The sequence below is a fragment of the Ipomoea nil genome, unplaced genomic scaffold, assembly GCF_001879475.1.
Source record: "Ipomoea nil cultivar Tokyo-kokei standard unplaced genomic scaffold, Asagao_1.1 scaffold2761, whole genome shotgun sequence".
Taxonomy (NCBI): Eukaryota; Viridiplantae; Streptophyta; class Magnoliopsida; order Solanales; family Convolvulaceae; genus Ipomoea; species Ipomoea nil.
In genome coordinates, this window is record NW_017619189.1 from 1,037,132 (window position 1) to 1,056,158 (window position 19,027).

At 36.2% G+C, this 19,027-nt stretch overlaps 2 protein-coding genes and 1 non-coding gene across 3 annotated transcripts; 1 reads left to right on the forward strand and 2 right to left on the reverse strand.

Annotated features, from left to right (window-relative positions):
• Nucleotides 1-5,761: 5,761 nt before the first annotated feature.
• On the forward strand, nt 5,762-5,845 carry TRNAL-CAA. Its single transcript has one exon. It is a non-coding gene; the product is annotated as a tRNA-Leu (tRNA).
• A 122-nt stretch (nt 5,846-5,967) lies between these two features.
• On the reverse strand, nt 5,968-10,892 carry LOC109157106. Its single transcript, XM_019304982.1, has 2 exons — nt 10,605-10,892; nt 5,968-8,549 (listed from the first exon to the last, which is right to left on the reverse strand). Exon 2 carries the CDS (start codon nt 8,256-8,258, stop codon nt 6,219-6,221), a length of 2,040 nt encoding a protein of 679 aa, XP_019160527.1. The 5' UTR covers nt 8,259-8,549; nt 10,605-10,892; the 3' UTR covers nt 5,968-6,218.
• Nucleotides 10,893-15,272: 4,380 nt separating this feature from the next.
• LOC109157105 (cation/H(+) antiporter 18-like) lies at nt 15,273-19,027 on the reverse strand. The gene is made up of 4 exons (XM_019304981.1): nt 18,929-19,027; nt 18,056-18,282; nt 16,674-17,675; nt 15,273-16,589 (listed from the first exon to the last, which is right to left on the reverse strand). The coding sequence occupies exons 2-4, from the start codon at nt 18,254-18,256 to the stop codon at nt 15,381-15,383; spliced, it is 2,412 nt and encodes an 803-aa protein (XP_019160526.1). The 5' UTR covers nt 18,257-18,282; nt 18,929-19,027; the 3' UTR covers nt 15,273-15,380.

Consider the following 19,027-nt stretch of genomic DNA (forward strand, 5'->3'; position numbering starts at 1 on the left):
GTTCTCACGTTCTCATCTAAGCAAGTGTTCTAATATGATCTTTTATATATATATATATATAAAGTGTGCCCTTAAAAGAGATCGTATCAAAACCTAGTTGTTGTTTACATAGTAATAAATTTTTTGTTACGATTTTTTATAGATATGTGTGAAAATAAAAGATAAAAAACAACAGTATCTAAAAATTTTTATAAAAGTACCATAAATTTAATACAGATATCTGAAAAGTTTGTATGATTTATACAGAGAAAAAAAGTTTGTAGAGAAAGTTGAAAGGTTTGGGGTTAGAGGGTTGGATTTCAACTATTTATATTCTTTAATAAAAAGTCTAAAAAAAATCCTATTCTGATAGAGTCTATACAAGTTAATATGATTTGGAATACCAGTAGACTTTTAAAAAGTTTATAAATGTTTAAATCGAATACCAATAGACATTTAAAGTCTCTTTTAAAAGTATGAATCGAATACATGTAGACTTTTTAGGAGTCTTTAGAATTCTAGATCAAAATACAACCAAACTTTTAAAATCGTTATACGTTTTTAAAAGTCATGATTGAATACACTCATTTAATTTTTGTAGTGATTTAAATTGTGCAAGATTGTAGAGGTGAAATTTGTAATACTAAAATGTTGGATAGTACTTCGTGGTTTAGTTTATGTCAAAAGTGGGATTTGAACCCACGCTCTCTCACGAGAACCAAAACTTGAGTCTAGCGCCTTAAACCACTCGATCATCCTGACTTTTCATTTGAAAATTATAATTACCTATATATCTACTTTTATTAATTGAAATAACAGAAAGGTGACATGTACCCAATGAGAATCACTGCTAACATTAATGTATAGCATTAATAGGCAGGGTCGGTTTTTAGATTTTTGTGGCCCTGTTCTGGTGGAGAAGTTATCTGGCGTTGGGAGAAGACTTATAACAGAGACTTCCAAAGACGGATTGACAGCTTCAAACGGAGGTTAGATTTAGGATCATATGAGATCACTTGCTTTGGTGAGAACGTGAGAACAAATCGTGTGCAACCATCAAATATTTTTTAGCGGTCTAGATTAGATTAAATGTGTGCGAACGCGAATTAAATGTGTGCAGACGCGATTAAGTGTGTTTGTACACATTTAATTCGCATTCGCACACACTTAATCTAATATAGACCATTACAAAATATTAGATGGATGCACACGATTTGTACTCACGTTCTCATCTAAGCAAGTGTTCTAATATGAGCCTATATATATATATATATATATATATATATATATATATATATATATATATATATATAATGTGCCCTTACAAGAGACTGTATCAAAACCTAGTTGCTGTTTGCATAATAATAAATTTTTTGTTACGATTTTTTATAGATATGTGTGAAAATAAAATATAAAAATCAACAGTATCTAAGAATTTTTTGAAAAGTACCATAAATTTAATAGAAATATCTGAAAAGTTTGTATGGTTTATACAGAGAAAAAATGTTTGTAGAGAAAGTTGAAAGGTTTGGGGTTAGAGGGTTGGATTTCAACTATTTATATTCTTGAATAAAAAGTCTAAAAAAATTCCTATTCCGATAGAGTCTATACAAGTTAATATATTTTGGAATACCAATAGACTTTTAATAACTTTATAAATGTTTAAATCGAATACCAATAGACATTTAAAGTCTCTTTTAAAATCATGAATCGAATACAAGTAGACTTTTTAGGAGTCTTTAGAAGTCTAGATCAAAATACAACCAAACTTTTAAAATCGTTATACGTTTTTAAAATTCATGATTGAATACACACATTCAATTTAATTTTTGTAGTGATTTAAATTGTGCAAGATTGTAGAGGTGAAATTTGTCACGCTAAAATGTTGGATAGTACTTTGTGGTTTAGCTTATATCAAAAGTGGGATTTGAACCCACACACTCTCACGAAAACCAGAACTTGAGTCTGGCACCTTAAACCACTCAATCATCCTGATTTTTCGTTTGAAAATTAAAATTACCTATATATCTACTTTTATTCAATGAAATAACAGAAAGGTGACATGTACCCAATGAGAATCACTGAGAACATTACTTTATAACATTAATTGGCAGGGCCAATTTTTAGATTTTTGTGGCTCTGTTCTGGTGGAAAAGTTATCTGGCGTTGGGGGAAGACTTATAACAGAGACTTCCAAAGACGGATTGACAGCTGCAAATGGAGGTTAGTTTAGGATCATATGAGAACACTTGCTTTGGTGAGAATGTGAGAGCAAATCGTGTGCATCCATCAAATATTTTTTAATGGTCTAGATTAGATTAAGTATGTGCGAACGCGAATTAAATATGTGCAGGCGCGATTAAGTGTGTTTGCACACATTTAATTCGCGTTCGCACACACTTAATCTAATCTAGACCATTACAAAATATTAGATGGATGCACACGATTTGTTCTCACGTTCTCATCTAAGCAAGTACATACAAGTTAATATGTTTTGGAATACCAGTAGACCTTTAAAAACTTTATAACTGTTTAAATCGAATACCAATATACTTTTAAAGTCTCTTTTAAAAGTATGAATCGGATACGAGTAGACTTTTAAAGAGTCTTTAAAAGTCTTGCTCGAAATACAACCAAACTTTTAAAATCGTTGTACGTTTTTAAAAGTCTTGATTGAATACACTCCTTTAATTTCTGTAGTGCGCTTGTTTATATGAAAATGATTATTGAGGATTTTAGGTTATTAGTTGCTCCAATTGAATTTATTAGTTGCTAGTTATGCAATATGCCATCCATATGAACAAGGGGGAAAAAGTACACATAGACAACTCAATTGATTGTAGAGGTGAAATTTGTCACATTAAAATGTTCAATAGTACTTTGTTGTTTGGTTTATGTTAGAAGTGGGATTTGAACGCACGCTCTTTCACGAAAATCAAAACTTGAATTTAGAGCTTTAGACCACTCAGCCATCCTAACTTATTATTTGAAAATTAGAATACCTATATATCTACTTTTTTCAATGAAATAACACAAATGTGACATGTACCCAATGAGAATCACGGCTAACATTAATGTATAGCATTAATAGGCAGTGTCAGTTTTTCAATTTTTGTGGCCCTGTTCTGGTGGCAAAGATATCTGGCGTTGGGGGAAGACTTATAATAGAGACTTCCAGCGACGGATTGACAACTGCAAACGGAGGTTAGATTTAGGATCATATGAGAACACTTGCTTAGGTGAAAACGTGAGAACAAATCGTGTGCATCCATCTAATATTTTTTAATGGTCTAGATTAGATTAAGTGTGTGCGAACGCGAATTAAATGTATACAAACGCGATTAAGTGTGTTTGCACACATTTAATTCGCGTTCGCACACACTTAATCTAATCTAGACCATTACAAAATATTAGATGGATGCACACGATTTGTTCTCACGTTCTCACCTAAGCAAGTGTTCTCATTGGAATCCTACATTCTCTCTCTCTCTCTCTATATATATATATATATATATATATATATATATATATATATATATATATATATATACACACACACACACACACACACTAGTTGATTTACGATACATTTTATTAGACTCATCTAATGTTTATTGAGTTCATATTTTTGTTAAGAATAGGCATACGTGCTAGTTTCATCACTTGCATGCACACTTGGACTAACCTAATAATTTGAGTTGAGAAGGCGTTTTATAGGCAAGATCAATTTTTTTTGGGAATTTAAGAGGTGAAAAATAATTCCCATGTTTGGCAATCATTATTGTGTGGACCATATTTTGTCTACTGTAAAATAATGTACTTTCAGTACAAAAATAATGTACATTGTATTCAGGGGATGTACATTATTTTTGTTCTGAGTGTACATTATATTGTATAATGTACATTCAATACAAAAATAATGTACATTTAGTATATTAAAAATGTACTTTTTGTTATGGTCTACATAACAATGTGTGGATCATGGTCCACACAATAATTTACCCATGTTTGGTGTAATCTTTGACTTAAGAAAGTTTGGATGATTGGATCAACTATAAATCTAATTCCATGATATTAATTTAGAAAAAAAAAAAAAAAAGTAAATCTAGCTTAGGGGATAGAATTATTTGTTTGAGTGATTGGTAATGTATAAAATTTATTTATTTATGTATTTATGAGTGAAGTTAAAAGCCTCTACTATAAATCTAATTCCATTATAATAATTTTTTTTTTTTAAAAAAACGGGGTGGCCGGCCACCCCGTCATTTTATTTTATTAAGATGTCACTAAGCATGTAACCTACTATCCGGTGAAATTGCATATATTGGCCTAATTGCTATGACCCCATATAGCCCCCACTAAGGTTTAAACTCACGACCTCTCAATTGAGAGACTCACTTGGTGCCACTAGATCACAAGGTCATTGGTGTGTGTGTGTATATATAGTTGTTAACAATCCTGAGTGTTATAAATACATACATATATAAATATATATTTTATATTATACCAGTTTTTGTAAGAAAATTATAAATAATGTATTAATAGAAGTTATGAAATGTTTGTAAGGGTGCATTTGATATTGGCCACTGAACGTAACCTAAAAGTGCAATTAGACCACTGAACGAAAAAAAAAAGATGCAATTAGGTCACTGAACATTGTAAAATCATGCAATTTGTTCCCAATGACCTGAAGTGATAGATTACCAACAGGTAATTATCTATAATTAAAAAAATAAATAAAAATTATTTTAAAAAAAAATAAAATAAAAAATAAAAGAAATCGAACACCAGATCCATGAAGGGATGAAGGCAGGCTGCCTTCATTGCTTCAAAGCTTTTGTTTTTTTTTTTTTTTAAATGAAGGGTTGAAGGCAGTGGCCATGGCTACCTTCATCTCTTCAAAGTTTTTTTTTTTTTTAAAGTGAAGGGATGAAGGCAGCAGTCATGGCTGCCTTCATCCCTTCAAGCTTTAAAAAAATAAATGAAGAGATGAAGACCAGAGGAATAGAGGAGAGAAACTGCCGCCCAGATCGTCGTCAGATCTACTGTCACCGCTGGAGCTGCCCACTGCCGGAAAGTTTCACCCAAAATGCTCGCCGAAAATAGGGGGAGAAGACTTCGCCCAATTGCTGTCCAGCTTCTCGTCTGTCATCGCTGCCCCGAAACCCGTCATCATAGCTCCAAACACCGTCTTCGCACAAGAGGGGAGGAGAGATCGCCGTTCATTCGCAACTCACTGCCGGCAGAGGGGAAACCACGCCGTCGCTGAGCTGAGGTTGCCAGAGGAAGACGCTGTTTTTTTTTTTAATAATTTTTTTAAAAAAAATTAGATAATTACCGATTGGTAACCTGCCACTACAGGTCACTTGGGACAAATTGCATGATTTTACAGTGTTTAGTGGCCTAATTGCACCTTTTTTTCGTTCAGTGACCTAAGTGCACTTTCAAATTACGTTCAGTGGCCAATTTGAACTTTATTCCTTAGAGTTTTAATAACTTTGGTAGACTTTTTAATATGAAAAGGTTTTTAAAAGTTTATAAATGTTTGTCTTAGTGTTTAAAAGATTCTAAGAAAGTTTAGAAAAATTATATGAAAATTATTTAAAATTAATAACTTTAAAACTTTTTGAATACCTATAAAAGTCTTGATTGAATACACCCCTAAGACCTATTAATGTTATACATTAATGTTAGCAGTGATTACATGTAACGTTTGTGTTATTTGATTATTTCATTGAACAGAAGTGTAGATATATATGTAACTTTAACAATTAAACAACAAGTCAGGATGACCGAGTGGTCTAAGGTGCCAGACTCAAGTTCTGGTTCTCGTGAGAGAGCGTGGGTTCAAATCCCACTTCTGACATTTTACCAAATATATGAAATACTCCGCACTTTTCACTATTTTATTACAGGCTTCAGCTTATTCTGAACACAAAAGCCATGCTATAATCTGAATACATGCCCTCAACGCCATTATGAAAATTCGAGAAAATTCTTACATGGTAAGCCAAATACAGCTTTATTGTAAGCAGTTCTTTAGGGTACACTATATAATATTCACAAAATAAAAACGATAACAGAATACAAAACTATATACAATAAGGAAATGAGTAAGACTAACTAAAGTTCATCCTTGATGTAACAAACACAAGAGTCCTGAAGACCACTTCCAGAAATATAGGACAAGAAAAGCAAAAAGACCATTGGGCATTGACAGAGGCTTCAGTATTCCCTTCTTACATCCAGTTCTGAGATACTGTGTATGTTTTCCCTGGCTCTGCTGGATTCACCATGCCCGTGTTGTTGCCTAAACTAAGACCTGAATTGTTTCTTAGCAATGCCATTAAAATTCCACCGTGCACCCTCCCTTCAGGAGCTCTCACTGCTATTGATGCCGACGGGTTGGCTAAACATTTCCCGCTAGAGCTGTTTGGAGATGTTAGCACGCTCGTCTCCATTTTTATGGTATCAACGTTCATGTCGTCTTGAGTGACAGTATTGTTCAACTTCTTGGGTTTGTTGGGTGTTGTATCCTGGACTATAACTCCAATGGTGGCTCCACCATGAACTCGTTTGTCCTGCACCAGAGCACCATGAGATGCACAAAGCCCCGTTTTCCCCCTAGCGAGTGAGTTACAAGGACCGTCACCGATGCCAAATTCAGAACCAGCCTGACCCCAAGAGCATCTCTTCCCTCCACCATGTGCCTTGCAGAATTCAGTGCTTCCTTGGGCACTTTTTCCACACCCTTCAAACTTGCATCTCTTGCCCCCACCGTGGCGCACACAAAAATCAGTCCGGCCCCTTGCACTCTTTGTGCAATCGGTCACAGCACATCTCTTACCGCCCCCATGTGCTACACAGTAAAGAGTCCCTCCGTGCACACTTTTTGGGCAAACCCCACCTCCTTGGAATAAACATCTTTTCCCTCCACCATGGCCCTTGCAAAATGGTGTGCTCCCTTCTGCACCCTTTGTACACCCTTCATAAATGCAACGCTTACCGCCACCATGTGCTTTACAGAACATTGTGCTCCCTTGTGCCCCCTTGGTGCATTGTGGATACTGGCATCGCCGACCGCCTCCATGTGAAATGCAGAGACCAGAAAGGCCTTCGGCACTCTTTGTGCAGTTCTCTTTCTGGCATCTCTTGCCTCCACCGTGGCGAATGCACAACCCAGATTTCCCTCTGGCAGCACGGGCGCATCCCTCGTAGCTGCAACGACGCCCACCGCCATGTGCAATACAGAAATCTGTACGTCCTTCAGCACTCTTGGTGCATCCTAGGAATTCACACCGTCGACCACCACCATGGGCCTTGCAGAATGCAGTTCGACCCTCGGATCCTTTATGGCAGCCAGATTTCTGACACCTCCGCCCACCGCCATGGGCAATGCAAAGGCCAGAAGCACCTCTTGCTCCTTTTACACAACCCTGGAACTGACACTTTTTAGTACTACTACTACTACTGCTACGTTGTTGTTGCTGCTGCTTCTTCTGTTTTGTTACCCCGGAAGAACAGGTTACAGAGCTTTTTAGGTTAGCTATGGAACTGGAACAGGGATCATGAGAGATAGGAGCTGAATTGATTTGTCTTTCAGCCTGATTGACATAACTAGCCCTAGCGCTATTTGGAGTCTGTAATGGGTTGATCAAACACCCACTTTTTAAAGAGGATGACATTGACCCTTCATCTATTTGAAGAACTCCAACAATAGTCTCTGGCAGCTTCATGGAACTATGTGGTGAAGTAGAGCTTTGATATGCTGTGGTAATACCAGATTCACTAGGGCCACTGGAAAGACTCAGTTCCAGATCAACCTTAAGTGGCATATTAAATTCTTTCTCACAGCTGGCTGACTTTTTGGGGCTCAGTGACTTCTCATTGCCAAGATGGAGAGTGAAATCCAATTCTAGGTCCATTGAGGATTCGTCATCACTTTCTTTCGTCGAAGAAGTTGAGGTGCACACAGTTGCAGTGGCTGAACTCCCCCCCTTACTCTCCGAGGAACTTGATGAATAACCAAGACCAAGACACAAAGAGGACCCAACCTGCTCATTGGTGGGTCCATCAATCAAGCCCCACTTCCTTTTGATTCCCTTTGGGGAAGAAATAGATGATACTAAAGAACCAAGGGAATCAAGTCGCAATGTCGTATCTGCACAATAACCACCTTGCACTCCAGCTCCTCCTATTTGAATTGGATTGCCCAGATTATTATATGCATTTAAGGACAGGTTTGCAGCAAAACCAAAACTGTGGAATCTGGGATCCATAAACTGTTAGCTAAAACTCCACACAACTATTACTTGAACCAATCTTAATAGCAAAGATGCAGTTAACCTGACTTCCGGGCTTTTATTAAAAAAAAACAAAGTTAGTCCTAAAACTAGTGCTAGACATCTCTGGAACAGCACATCCCACCCCCACTTACAAAACCTGAAGTATCACGTCGATCCATTTCCTTAGAAAATAATATCCCAGCTGCTAGTGATCAGCAATGGTAATGCATGCAGATAATATGCAAACTCAAAACCTTCAGCACAATATCATTACAACCAATCATCCTGCATTAGAAAAATTTTGCTATAAGGAGCTATTGGATTGCACCATTAAAATATATTTAAAAAAGTATATAATGAAGTGACACAGGTAAACTAGCATTTTAAACAGAAAGGGAATTAGAATATAGCATCATTCTTTTAAGTATGTATGTATAGAAAATGAAACCAAAAAAGTAACCAATTTAATATAAATACAAGGAAAAGGAAGCATGAAAAGATATCCATACATGAAAACTCAGAAAATTTTGGCACACATTAGCTACACATGGTTATTTATTTAGAGGTTTGTATGTGTGGGTTGGGAAGGGGAAAGGGGGAGAGGGGGCAGGGTGTTAGTGAAAGTTTAACAATGAAATCTAGTAACGTATCAACTGAAACATAAGTTCACTGCATTATGCAGCATTAAGACCTATACATGCAACACAGTTGGACCTTTGTTGGAACTCGAGCCCAAAAACGATTAATTCTTAGTTTTGATGCATATGAGCCTTTTAAGCTCAACCTTATATGGTGGTCACAATGGAGATTAAAAACTTTCCATATTAGACAAGTGATGTTCCCATCACAGCCCAAGCCCAAATTACATAGCCAAGGTAGTACTTGATTCCATTAAAGATTCAAGAGGTAGCTCCCACGGGTCTTCCGTAACTGTGGGATGTCACATTACCCCTCATTAAATGCTCCCACAGGACTCGCACTCGGTACTTCTGCCAGTAGAAACTATAATACTAGATTACTAGTTTTAGGTTTTTTCTCAGTTTTTTGTGGACCCACCATTTTACTCCACTATATTTTAATTATTTCTTTATTTATTATCATTATAAAAATTATAATTACAATTTTTATTTTTATTATATTTAAATTAAACATATCAAAATTAAAATAAATTTATAATTATAAATGTTAAAAAAAAAAAACAGAAGAAGTTGGCCGTTGCTATTTGCAGCGGCCAAAAAAAAATACAAAACCATTCAGAGTGGCCGTCAGCTCTGAATCGCCCAAGCGGGTGCGTGTAGGTTGTTGCAGGAATAAAATACCCCAAAAAACCATGCTTCCCAATTGTGCAAAAACAACACAGTTTTTTCATCCTCTAAAACTGAGTAAAAACCCCTAATGGGGTTGCTCTAATTGTAGAAGTCAATAGCACTTTGCAGTGCTTTGCACGCAAATGCTTAAACTTTACTTCTCACCCTTAATGAATTAGATTATGATAAATCAGTGAGACAAAAATCCAAAAAGAAATGATCAGCCAAATATTTAGTTTACTATAGAGTAATAATTCAACGGAAAGTTTACCCTACTGGAAGTTCAGAGCTAAAAAATCCTTTTTTCTTATGTAGTAAGCATGTTGAACATTAGATAATGATTAACATGTGACATGTGTGCACCTTAAAAAGCCTAAGAAATTCTCCCCATCAAATTAATTTTTTATCTCACTCCAAAAGTAGACCTGAAGCCTCAAACATAATTATGGGGAGAAAAAAGAAAATTTCAACTTGGCATCTATAATCTATAACCTAACTGTCACTGTAGAACTATAACGTATTAAAGAATTTATCTATGCTAACTTCTATTCTACCCCATCTTTCCAGCTGAACGTTCCGAAATCCATATACAATTATTCAAATTTCCTCCACCGACTACTTCAAAAAGTTAAAGAACCGTAAAGGAAAGTGACAACAAGCAAAGGAAATTCAAACCAACCGACAATTTAACAGAATCTGCTATTAAATCGAATTCCGACACAGCAAATATAAAGCAAAAATATATATATATTTCACAAAAAGACAACAGCAAGAAAAATGTAAGTATTTTAGTCGTCAAATCATATACGAATATATCAAAATTCAGCTGAAAACAGCAAACAGAGCTCAACTCACTACGGATGCAGCTGAAATTTGACAATTTTTTTCCCGGGAAATTTAAAAAAACTACAACAAAATTACAGGATTCAAGGAATATGAAATTCAATGAAAGATTTGAATCTGGAGCAAATGCTGCAGTGGACTAGATCGAGCAGATAAATACGTCGAAGAAACAACAGATCGAAGAAAGTACCTTTCGGACTCAATTATCTCATGAGACAGAAACGCTTCCTAGAGAATCAGAAGATAGATACATATACATGTATATATCATCAGCACACAAACATATACATACAGTACATGTGCAGAGAGAGAGAGAGAGAGAAAATTTAGGGCTTTTGAGCGCCGGCAGAGGGCGAATGGAACAGGGAGAGAAAAGTGAGTTGTGAGGACAATATGATGAGAGAGAAAGAGAGAGAGTGAGGAGAGAGAAGAAGGGTTTTCAGTTTTTGTGTGCGCGTGTGTGTATTGTGTATAGAAATGCAGTTAGGTACATGGAAGCGAGTGCAGGCGCGTTCAGACGAGCGAGTGGGAAAATGGACGTTAGCGTTGGTGGCGAGGCAGCGCATAGTAAAGTGGTCGGCGTACGTTAAACTTGGCCCCAGAAATAGCGGTATTGCTTCGGCGTCCGCCCCATTTTTTTTTTTAATGATTCGTTATGTTGTGTGCCGATGCCCCGCGTGAATTTGGTGAAGATTTTTATTGGAATTTGATTTGATGCGTATCAAAAAAAAAAAAAACAAATTGGTAAGAATATTCCCAATAATAAAGTTTTTTTTTTTATAGGAATAAGGTTCAAATTGGCCACTGAACGTAACCTGAAAATGCAATTAGGTCACTGAACGAAAAAAAAGTGCAATTAGACCATTAAACACTCAAAAAATGTGCAATTAGGCCACTGAACTCTCCAAACGTATGCAATTTTACCGGATAGCAGGTTATCATCAATTTTAGCAGGTTACCTACTTACGTGGCAGCTTAGTTGGCATTTTTAATAATTTTTAATTTTTTTTAATAATAAATTTTATAAAAAATTAAATAAAATTAAATAAAAATAAAATAAAGTCGTTTTTATTTAAAAAAATTTAATAAAAAGTTATTATTAAAATTTATTAATTAATTAAAATTTATTAAAAATGTCAACTCAGCTGCCACGTAAGCAGATAACCTGCTAAAATTGATGGTAACCTGCTATCAGGTGAAATTGCACATTTTTAGAGTGTTCAGCGGTCTAATTGCACTTTTTTCGTTCAGTGGCCTAATTGCATTTTCAGGTTACGTTCAGTGGCCAATTTGAACCTTATTCCTTTTTTATATATCTATACATACTTTCTCGACCTACTGAAGCACAAAGAGTCAATGCTCTCATCATGTGACTTTCCATTTGAGAGAGCTATAATTATGTCGCTCAACCACATTTATATATTTTAATTTTATTTTTTAAAAAGAAAAAATGAGGTTGCTCTTAGTATTATTGTATCTACTGGATAGAACCGTAGAAGTACCGAGTGCGAGTCCTGTGGGAGCATTTAATGAGGGGTAATGTGACATCCCACAATTACGGAATACCCGTGGGAGCCATCTCATTAATCTTTAATTTTTTTTTAGTATTACTAACTCTGTTACATTGTAATATTTGTTTATATATACTTTCTCAACCTGTTGAAGCATAAAGAGTCAATGCTCTTACGCTATGACCTTCCATTTGTGAGAGCTACAATTATGCTGCTCCACCAAAGTCATGTATTTTAGTTTTATTTTTTAAAAGAAAAAATATCGTAACTTTTTTTACTTAATTAAAAAAAATTCCTAGGAGGCATACCAAGTTAGAGATGAATGGACTCCTTAGTTTGAGGGTTATTTTTGACTTGGAATAAGATTATGAGGATTTCAAAGTTTCAGAGGATGATGGTTGCATTGGTGATGATTGCAAATTGCATAAATGTGAGCGATGAACATTTTGAGGATAAAGTTGTCCGTTTGCTTTGCCCTAGCTGTACTTTCATTTTTATTTTTATTTTTGAAAACAACTGTACTTTTATAGTTTTATTTATGTTTATTTTTTTGGTTTTTTTTTTAAGGATTTGGTCCTTGCCCCCTCCCCCATTTTAAAGAGTAAAGCAATCATCAGTACTTTTAAAAAGATTAAAGTATTATCTCATATCATGAACTATATCAAATTATTTATGATGCACTATAATCTTTCATAACATATATTTTAATTTATTTATCATTAATTTTTGTTTGTCTAGCATTTTAAACTGATTTACTAGTTATCCTGATGACATGACACTAGTTATTAGTTTATGTAGACTTATTTTTAAATTGGCTCTCCAAATTTTAATATAAATAACTATAACATAAGAGGAAAATATACACAAATGACATATTAATGGGCTGTCACGGGACCCGTGGCCGGTGGCTATCGACTATTGTAAACTATGAGAAGATTGGAGGGTGGGGGGGCCTTTACACCCCCTTGCCTGGTCAGTAAGGATACTATTTGATGTCCTTACACGGATCCACAAATGTGGATGGGAACGGTGAGAGGTGACCAGCTGTTACTAACCGTCATGCTACTCACTGGCTTTTAGGCTTCGGGGGCATGCGAAAGGGGGAGGGTGGCAAAATGCGATCGAATGGACGCATGTGTGGTATGAAATTATTGGGTGTTTCGTTCGTTCACTCATTCTTTGTTATTTTTAGCCCTAAAAATACTATAAATATGGAGTCATGTGTCTTCTTCAAACATCAACATCACTCAACGAAGACTTGACTTGCCTAATCCATTGTCTTATTTCCTTTTTGGGGAACTTGCCTAGTTTGTCTTGAATTGATAATAGCCCCTATTGAGTTTGTATTTGATACCCGTTTTTAATATTTTTTCATTATAGATCGAAAGGGCATGCACCTGCAGTCCAACGTCCAATTTATTTAATATTTGCATTTGTTATCAATTTTATCCTTGACAATCTAGTTCCATGACGAGTGTTGTTCATTAAAAACCATCATAAACCAATCAAATTACGAATATTATTTCGTTACTTATAGAAACCAAAATAATAGAATATTTCTATTGTAGAATCATAGTTCTATTCCTTTCATTCACTTACTAATGTTAACTGGTAAGGAATAGCAATGCTTATATATGCGAAGGATAATAAGCTTTAATAATGTGTATCTATTGATCCAATTTCACATAACTATGAGAGAGGAGATCATAGATGAATGGTACATCATATAATATGTCACAGTTTGAGAATGATTGCATTGCCTATTCCGAAAGATAAGACATCAAATCAAAAAAATAAAAAATAAAAAATAAAAAAAATAAAGAACAAGAAACAGGCCAAAATCAGCACGTGGTTTCCCAGCGAAAATTTGGACAGTTTTTCCATGGCAGACTGCAAAGGGCGCCCAATTTTTATGGCTCCTTCCACGACCGAAAAGCTACCGGTTTTTGCATTGGCAACAGAAACTTGCATATTTGTTCAGATTTGCTGTCGGGAGATTGAAGCAATGTTTACTAAATTGATATTTAATTAGAAGAACACCTTTAGAATAAAATCAATAGTCAAAGAATTATTTATAATTAAATTAAAAGTTGATAGATGAAAATTGATAAATATCAATAGTTAAGTGATCATTTATAATTTAATTATAAAAGTAGATATAAAATTGATAAATGTTACGTAATAGTCAAGGTCAAGGAAACATTCTTGAAAAGAAATTAACTCTGCGAAAATCATTTTTCCGTTTCTTGCTCTACTGTCAAAATTTCCAAAAATTCTTTGCCAACTACTCTTCCTTAAAAGTGTTCTATTTTGTTCTTGTTCATTGTGTATATTTTCAGTCCTCTATTACAATTTCAATATGATGGATTTAATTAACCTGGAGTAGCCCGAATTACTAAATTCAATTAAGAACGTAATAATAAAGAATAGATAAAACGATATCGTAAAGTCGCGGGAACCATATATTGTATTAGATAATGATAAATGAGCTAATACAAGGAAAATGTAATGCTATTACAACTGTAGATTAGGACAAAGTAGGTAAAGTTTGTAAGAAAATGTGTAGTGTGTCCTAATAGGACAAACTAGGGGGTATTTATATCAAATAGACCCCAACCGCACCCCCTAAACCGGGGGATGGTTGAATCTCCATGTTGACCGCGGCCTAGCTCGGGACCGAGTCCGGCATACGGCCGAGCTCATTATGGTCTGAGCTCGGCATTACCGAGCTCATTAGGCCGAGGTGCCTTGGGCTGTGGTGCCTTCGGCCGAAATGTCCCGGATCTGCTCTCTCGGGTCGGTTTGCTTCGATCATAATATATCCATCACAATCAAATTGACTTTAACTTCTGAGATCATATGCTACTTAAAAGATGCTCATAAACAATATAACATAGAACAAGAACAAAATTTTCATAAAAAATCTATGGCTCTATTTGGTAACATGGTTAGCTTATCAACCAATTTTGGCTTATTTGACCACTGACTTACTTAGACAACCAATATGAGTGTTTGATTAATTAATTTTTTATAACAACTTATTGTTCCAAAATACTAAAATTCAAAAAGTTACCCAAAGCAATTTTTTCGATCAACTTTTTTATAAAGTCATTTTGCATGTAATCAATTATCAACTAACAACTAATTTACTAAATATTTTTCTACAATCAGCTAATACTATCAATTAGTCAAACCCACTAACCCAATTAGCTAACAGCTATTTACCAAACAACCCCTGTCAATTTTTTAGTTTTCATACGTTTGGCTAAGGAATGAATGGTGCCATTTCGTTCGATTTGTTCTCAGTTCTCCCCACCCCTATACCAAACTTGGTCATCTAACTAGCATAAGGCAACATTAAACAACCACTTTATTAGAAAACCAAAATCAAACTTACAGAAAACATGTCCCATTGCCATGATGAACAAGGGGTGATGTGATGGTTAGCCGTATGTTTACAGGGCATCAGAGGAAGCTAACTCCTCGCCCCCGCCTTCTGGTCTCAAATCTGGGGATGTCTGATTGTTGTGTTGTTGCAACACCAGGACTGAGGCTACCATAGGGAAATCTGGTGAAACCAGACAACTACCAATTGGCCCAAGCTCAGGGTATTCACTCATCTGGTTCAGTGCCAACGCCAATTCACCATCGGGCATTCGACCAACCAAAAACATGTTGCAGCGGCTGTGACCGCGGATGACAGCAGTTATTTCTTCCTTGTTACAAACCGTTTTCTCCTCGAATTTGACAGAATCATCATGAGATGTTCTCTGCTTAAGATCAGCAAGGGCCTCACCATCAGCAGAAATTTGTAAGCCAGGAGAGGTTGTATCCATATCGACTGTTGTTATTTCTCCGGTTGGCTCGTGTTTTGGAGAGAAGCAGACAACGGTCGTACTGATCCCGGGATGCTCAGCTAATCGAGCTCCATAAGCAAGCGCCTCACGATCGTCACCACCCCCAAAAAACAGAACCGTTATCTGATAGGAAACATTACTTGCTGCTACTTGAGAGCTGCCACCAAGCCCACGATCAACAAAGATCCCCACCGAGCATGGAGCTTGCTCAAGAACTCTCTTGTTCACCCACTGAAAATCTGCTCGAGTTGTCTCAAATGAGCCATCATATTTCTGATGCTTGTGAAATGGTAAAATTATTATAGCTGCTCTTTTCCTCTCAGCGGTTGTGCAAATATCTTCGTGCATATCAGAAAATGAAGAAATAGAAGTCATTGGTCGCACAGAGACCCGGCTTAATTGCTGGAAAGCCTCGAAGGCCACAACAACCTGATTAGCATCTGACCTTATGCCCTTATTCCAAAACGGCAAGCCATTCCTACGGGCCTTGTGTACCATTAAGATAGCTGATGATCTTTCAGAGAGCTCCATGAGATGCAAAGCATATACAAGAAGCCCATCTTGCTTCTCAGTCCCACGGGAAGACTCTAGTAGGTTTATCATAGATGGGATATTTCTTGAGCTATGGAAACAAGCCAAGATTCGGAGTTGAGTATTTGGATTTCTCCTTTCTATCGTTCTGTGTTTATAGCTATCACTGCTCGCCATTTTTGAAGGTTTATACACCGCCACAACTAAAGGTGTTGTAATAAAAGTTGTGAAAAGAGCCATCAGCACCATAATGGCAAATGTCTGGTCATTCAAAACCTGCAAGTGAAATATACAGATAAATGACATAAAGTGAAACCATAAACTTAAATAAATCAGTCAATTCTGTATGAAGAAGATCACCTTTCTATCTTTGCCAATGTTAAGAACAATCAGTTCCACCAATCCTTTAGTGTTCATCAGAAAACCAAGGGTAAGGGCTTCACTTTTGGGCATTTTGAAGAGAAGGGAAACTAAAAAAGTGCCAACAATCTTCCCAAAGCATGCAGTGAATATAACCAAAACTAGTAGACCCCATGACTGAATTCCTTTGATTGTAGCTACATTTGTTTTCAATCCACTTGAAACAAAGTACAGTGGGAGGAAAAGACCAGAAACAAGATCCTCAACTTTCTCGACAAGTGCACCAGCAAATGGCCCCTCTTTTGGCACAAGAACGCCTATCACAAATGCCCCAAACATTGCATGAATTCCAATTGTATCAGTAACAAATCCAGCTGCAAGTACTGCAGCTAATGTGCCACATACATAAATCTCATCGATGGGCTGTCCTTCGTGGCAACATCGAGACAGCCATTTAAAAACTGGTGGGACAATAAGACTTGAAAAGATGACAAACCCACACCCGCTAAGGAAAACCCAAACCGAGACAGCAGGAGTGAGGTTGTCACCAGATAATGCAATTGCTAGTGCAAGCAGAATCCATGCAGCCACATCATTAACTGCTGCTGCAGACATTGCAGTTCTCCCAACATCAGTTGTTAAAAGCTTCAGTTCAGCCAAGATTCGTGCTAAAACGGGGAATGCAGTTATAGAAAGTGCTACACCCATGAATATGAGAAAGGAAGTTCTATTTACACCCTCAGCTATTGTTTCCAGAAGAACAAATGAAGAAACAATTCCTAATGCAAAAGGGAGGCTAATTCCTGCAATGGCAATTCCGAGGGCCTTTTTTCCTGTCTGACGCAAGGAGTGAAGTTCTATTTCTAGGCCTGCAAGAAACATAAAGAATAACAGACCTATATTTGCTAGAGTGTCCAAGAGAGTAATGCTTTTGGGTGGGAATAGGGCATGCAGGAAGTCTTGATTTCGACCAATAGCTGATGGTCCAAGTAACACTCCTCCCTGTAAATGGGAAAAAAAAAAAGTTACAGTTTCCTCAGCGAGCATCAAGTAAAAGCATAAGTCATATGATCTATATATGTCACCTGATTCCAGGTCACAAGGGAAACAAATTAGCAACAACCACAGCTAGAGACACCATGATATGAAAATTATATCATTTTATCAACCCATTCATTAACTCTCTGAAAAAATGCTCCTGATGTAAGGTTATCTTAAGAGGAACGTTAAAATTATAAGGAACCTATTCATGAATAGAATAAAGTGAGGTTTCCCGAAGCTAGATTCCTTTCTAGGTAGTAGACTTGCGTTCAAATTTAACCACAGCCATCCCCCATGAGATGCATCAAAAAATCAAAATAGAACAAACTAAAGCAACCTACAATGATCTCTGCAATTACGCGTGGTTGTCGTAACGGCTTCAGCATATATGCTAGAACTCTTGTAACCACGATAACCACACATATCTGCAAAATGGCAAGGGGAAGTGCAAAATCCAGGGGATTATCTCCTTGGAAAACACCATTGGATGTAGCCTTCATCGGAGATGAGCACGTGTGCGGCGTGGTACCATTAGAAGCCATTTAAAAAGTGGATTTTACTGCTACTCCTGCACAACGCAGCGTATAGTTAAACATCATACAACTAGAAATTTTAACTATGCAGAACTATACAAATCAAGAGATCAGAGCAGAAAATTTTTTTCCAGCTGGAAACATTTTTGAGACCAGGAAATCTGGATCAATGGTGTTCCACATCTAGCTACCTCCACCTCCAAGGTGACTTGAAGCCATAGAACTATTTTATTGCTTTCATTTTGGATGAAAATTTGTACTCTCCTATCAAATTGAATGTCAGATTTTCCTTCCTCAAACATCACCCAACAAAAAACTTGTCATTAACTATAAATTTTAACATTGCAATTGTGAGGTCTCTCAATCCCTAGCTACTTCGAAAATTTGAACTTAGCAGTACCTAAAACTAAACCCAAACTTGATCAAACAATTACCAATACAGTCCATTTGAAACGACTGGAGTAATATACCAGTACCTAATTATTAACTCCGTAAATCAAACAAGTAATCAATTCATCAAAACAATACTAGAATATCAAATTCGAAGAACACGACCAAGTATAAATTTAAGATTGCATCTTTTTTTATGCAAAAACACTATGCAATTGAACAAACGATACATATATGAAAAAACAAAAAATGCAGCAAGAGAGAGAGAGAGAGAGAGAGATCTATATGTACCTGTGAGCACATCAGTGGAAGAACTGAGGATTCACTGGAATGGGAAGAACATTATAACAAATACCAAGCGGGCGGAATTAGTAACCGACTTAATTGGGT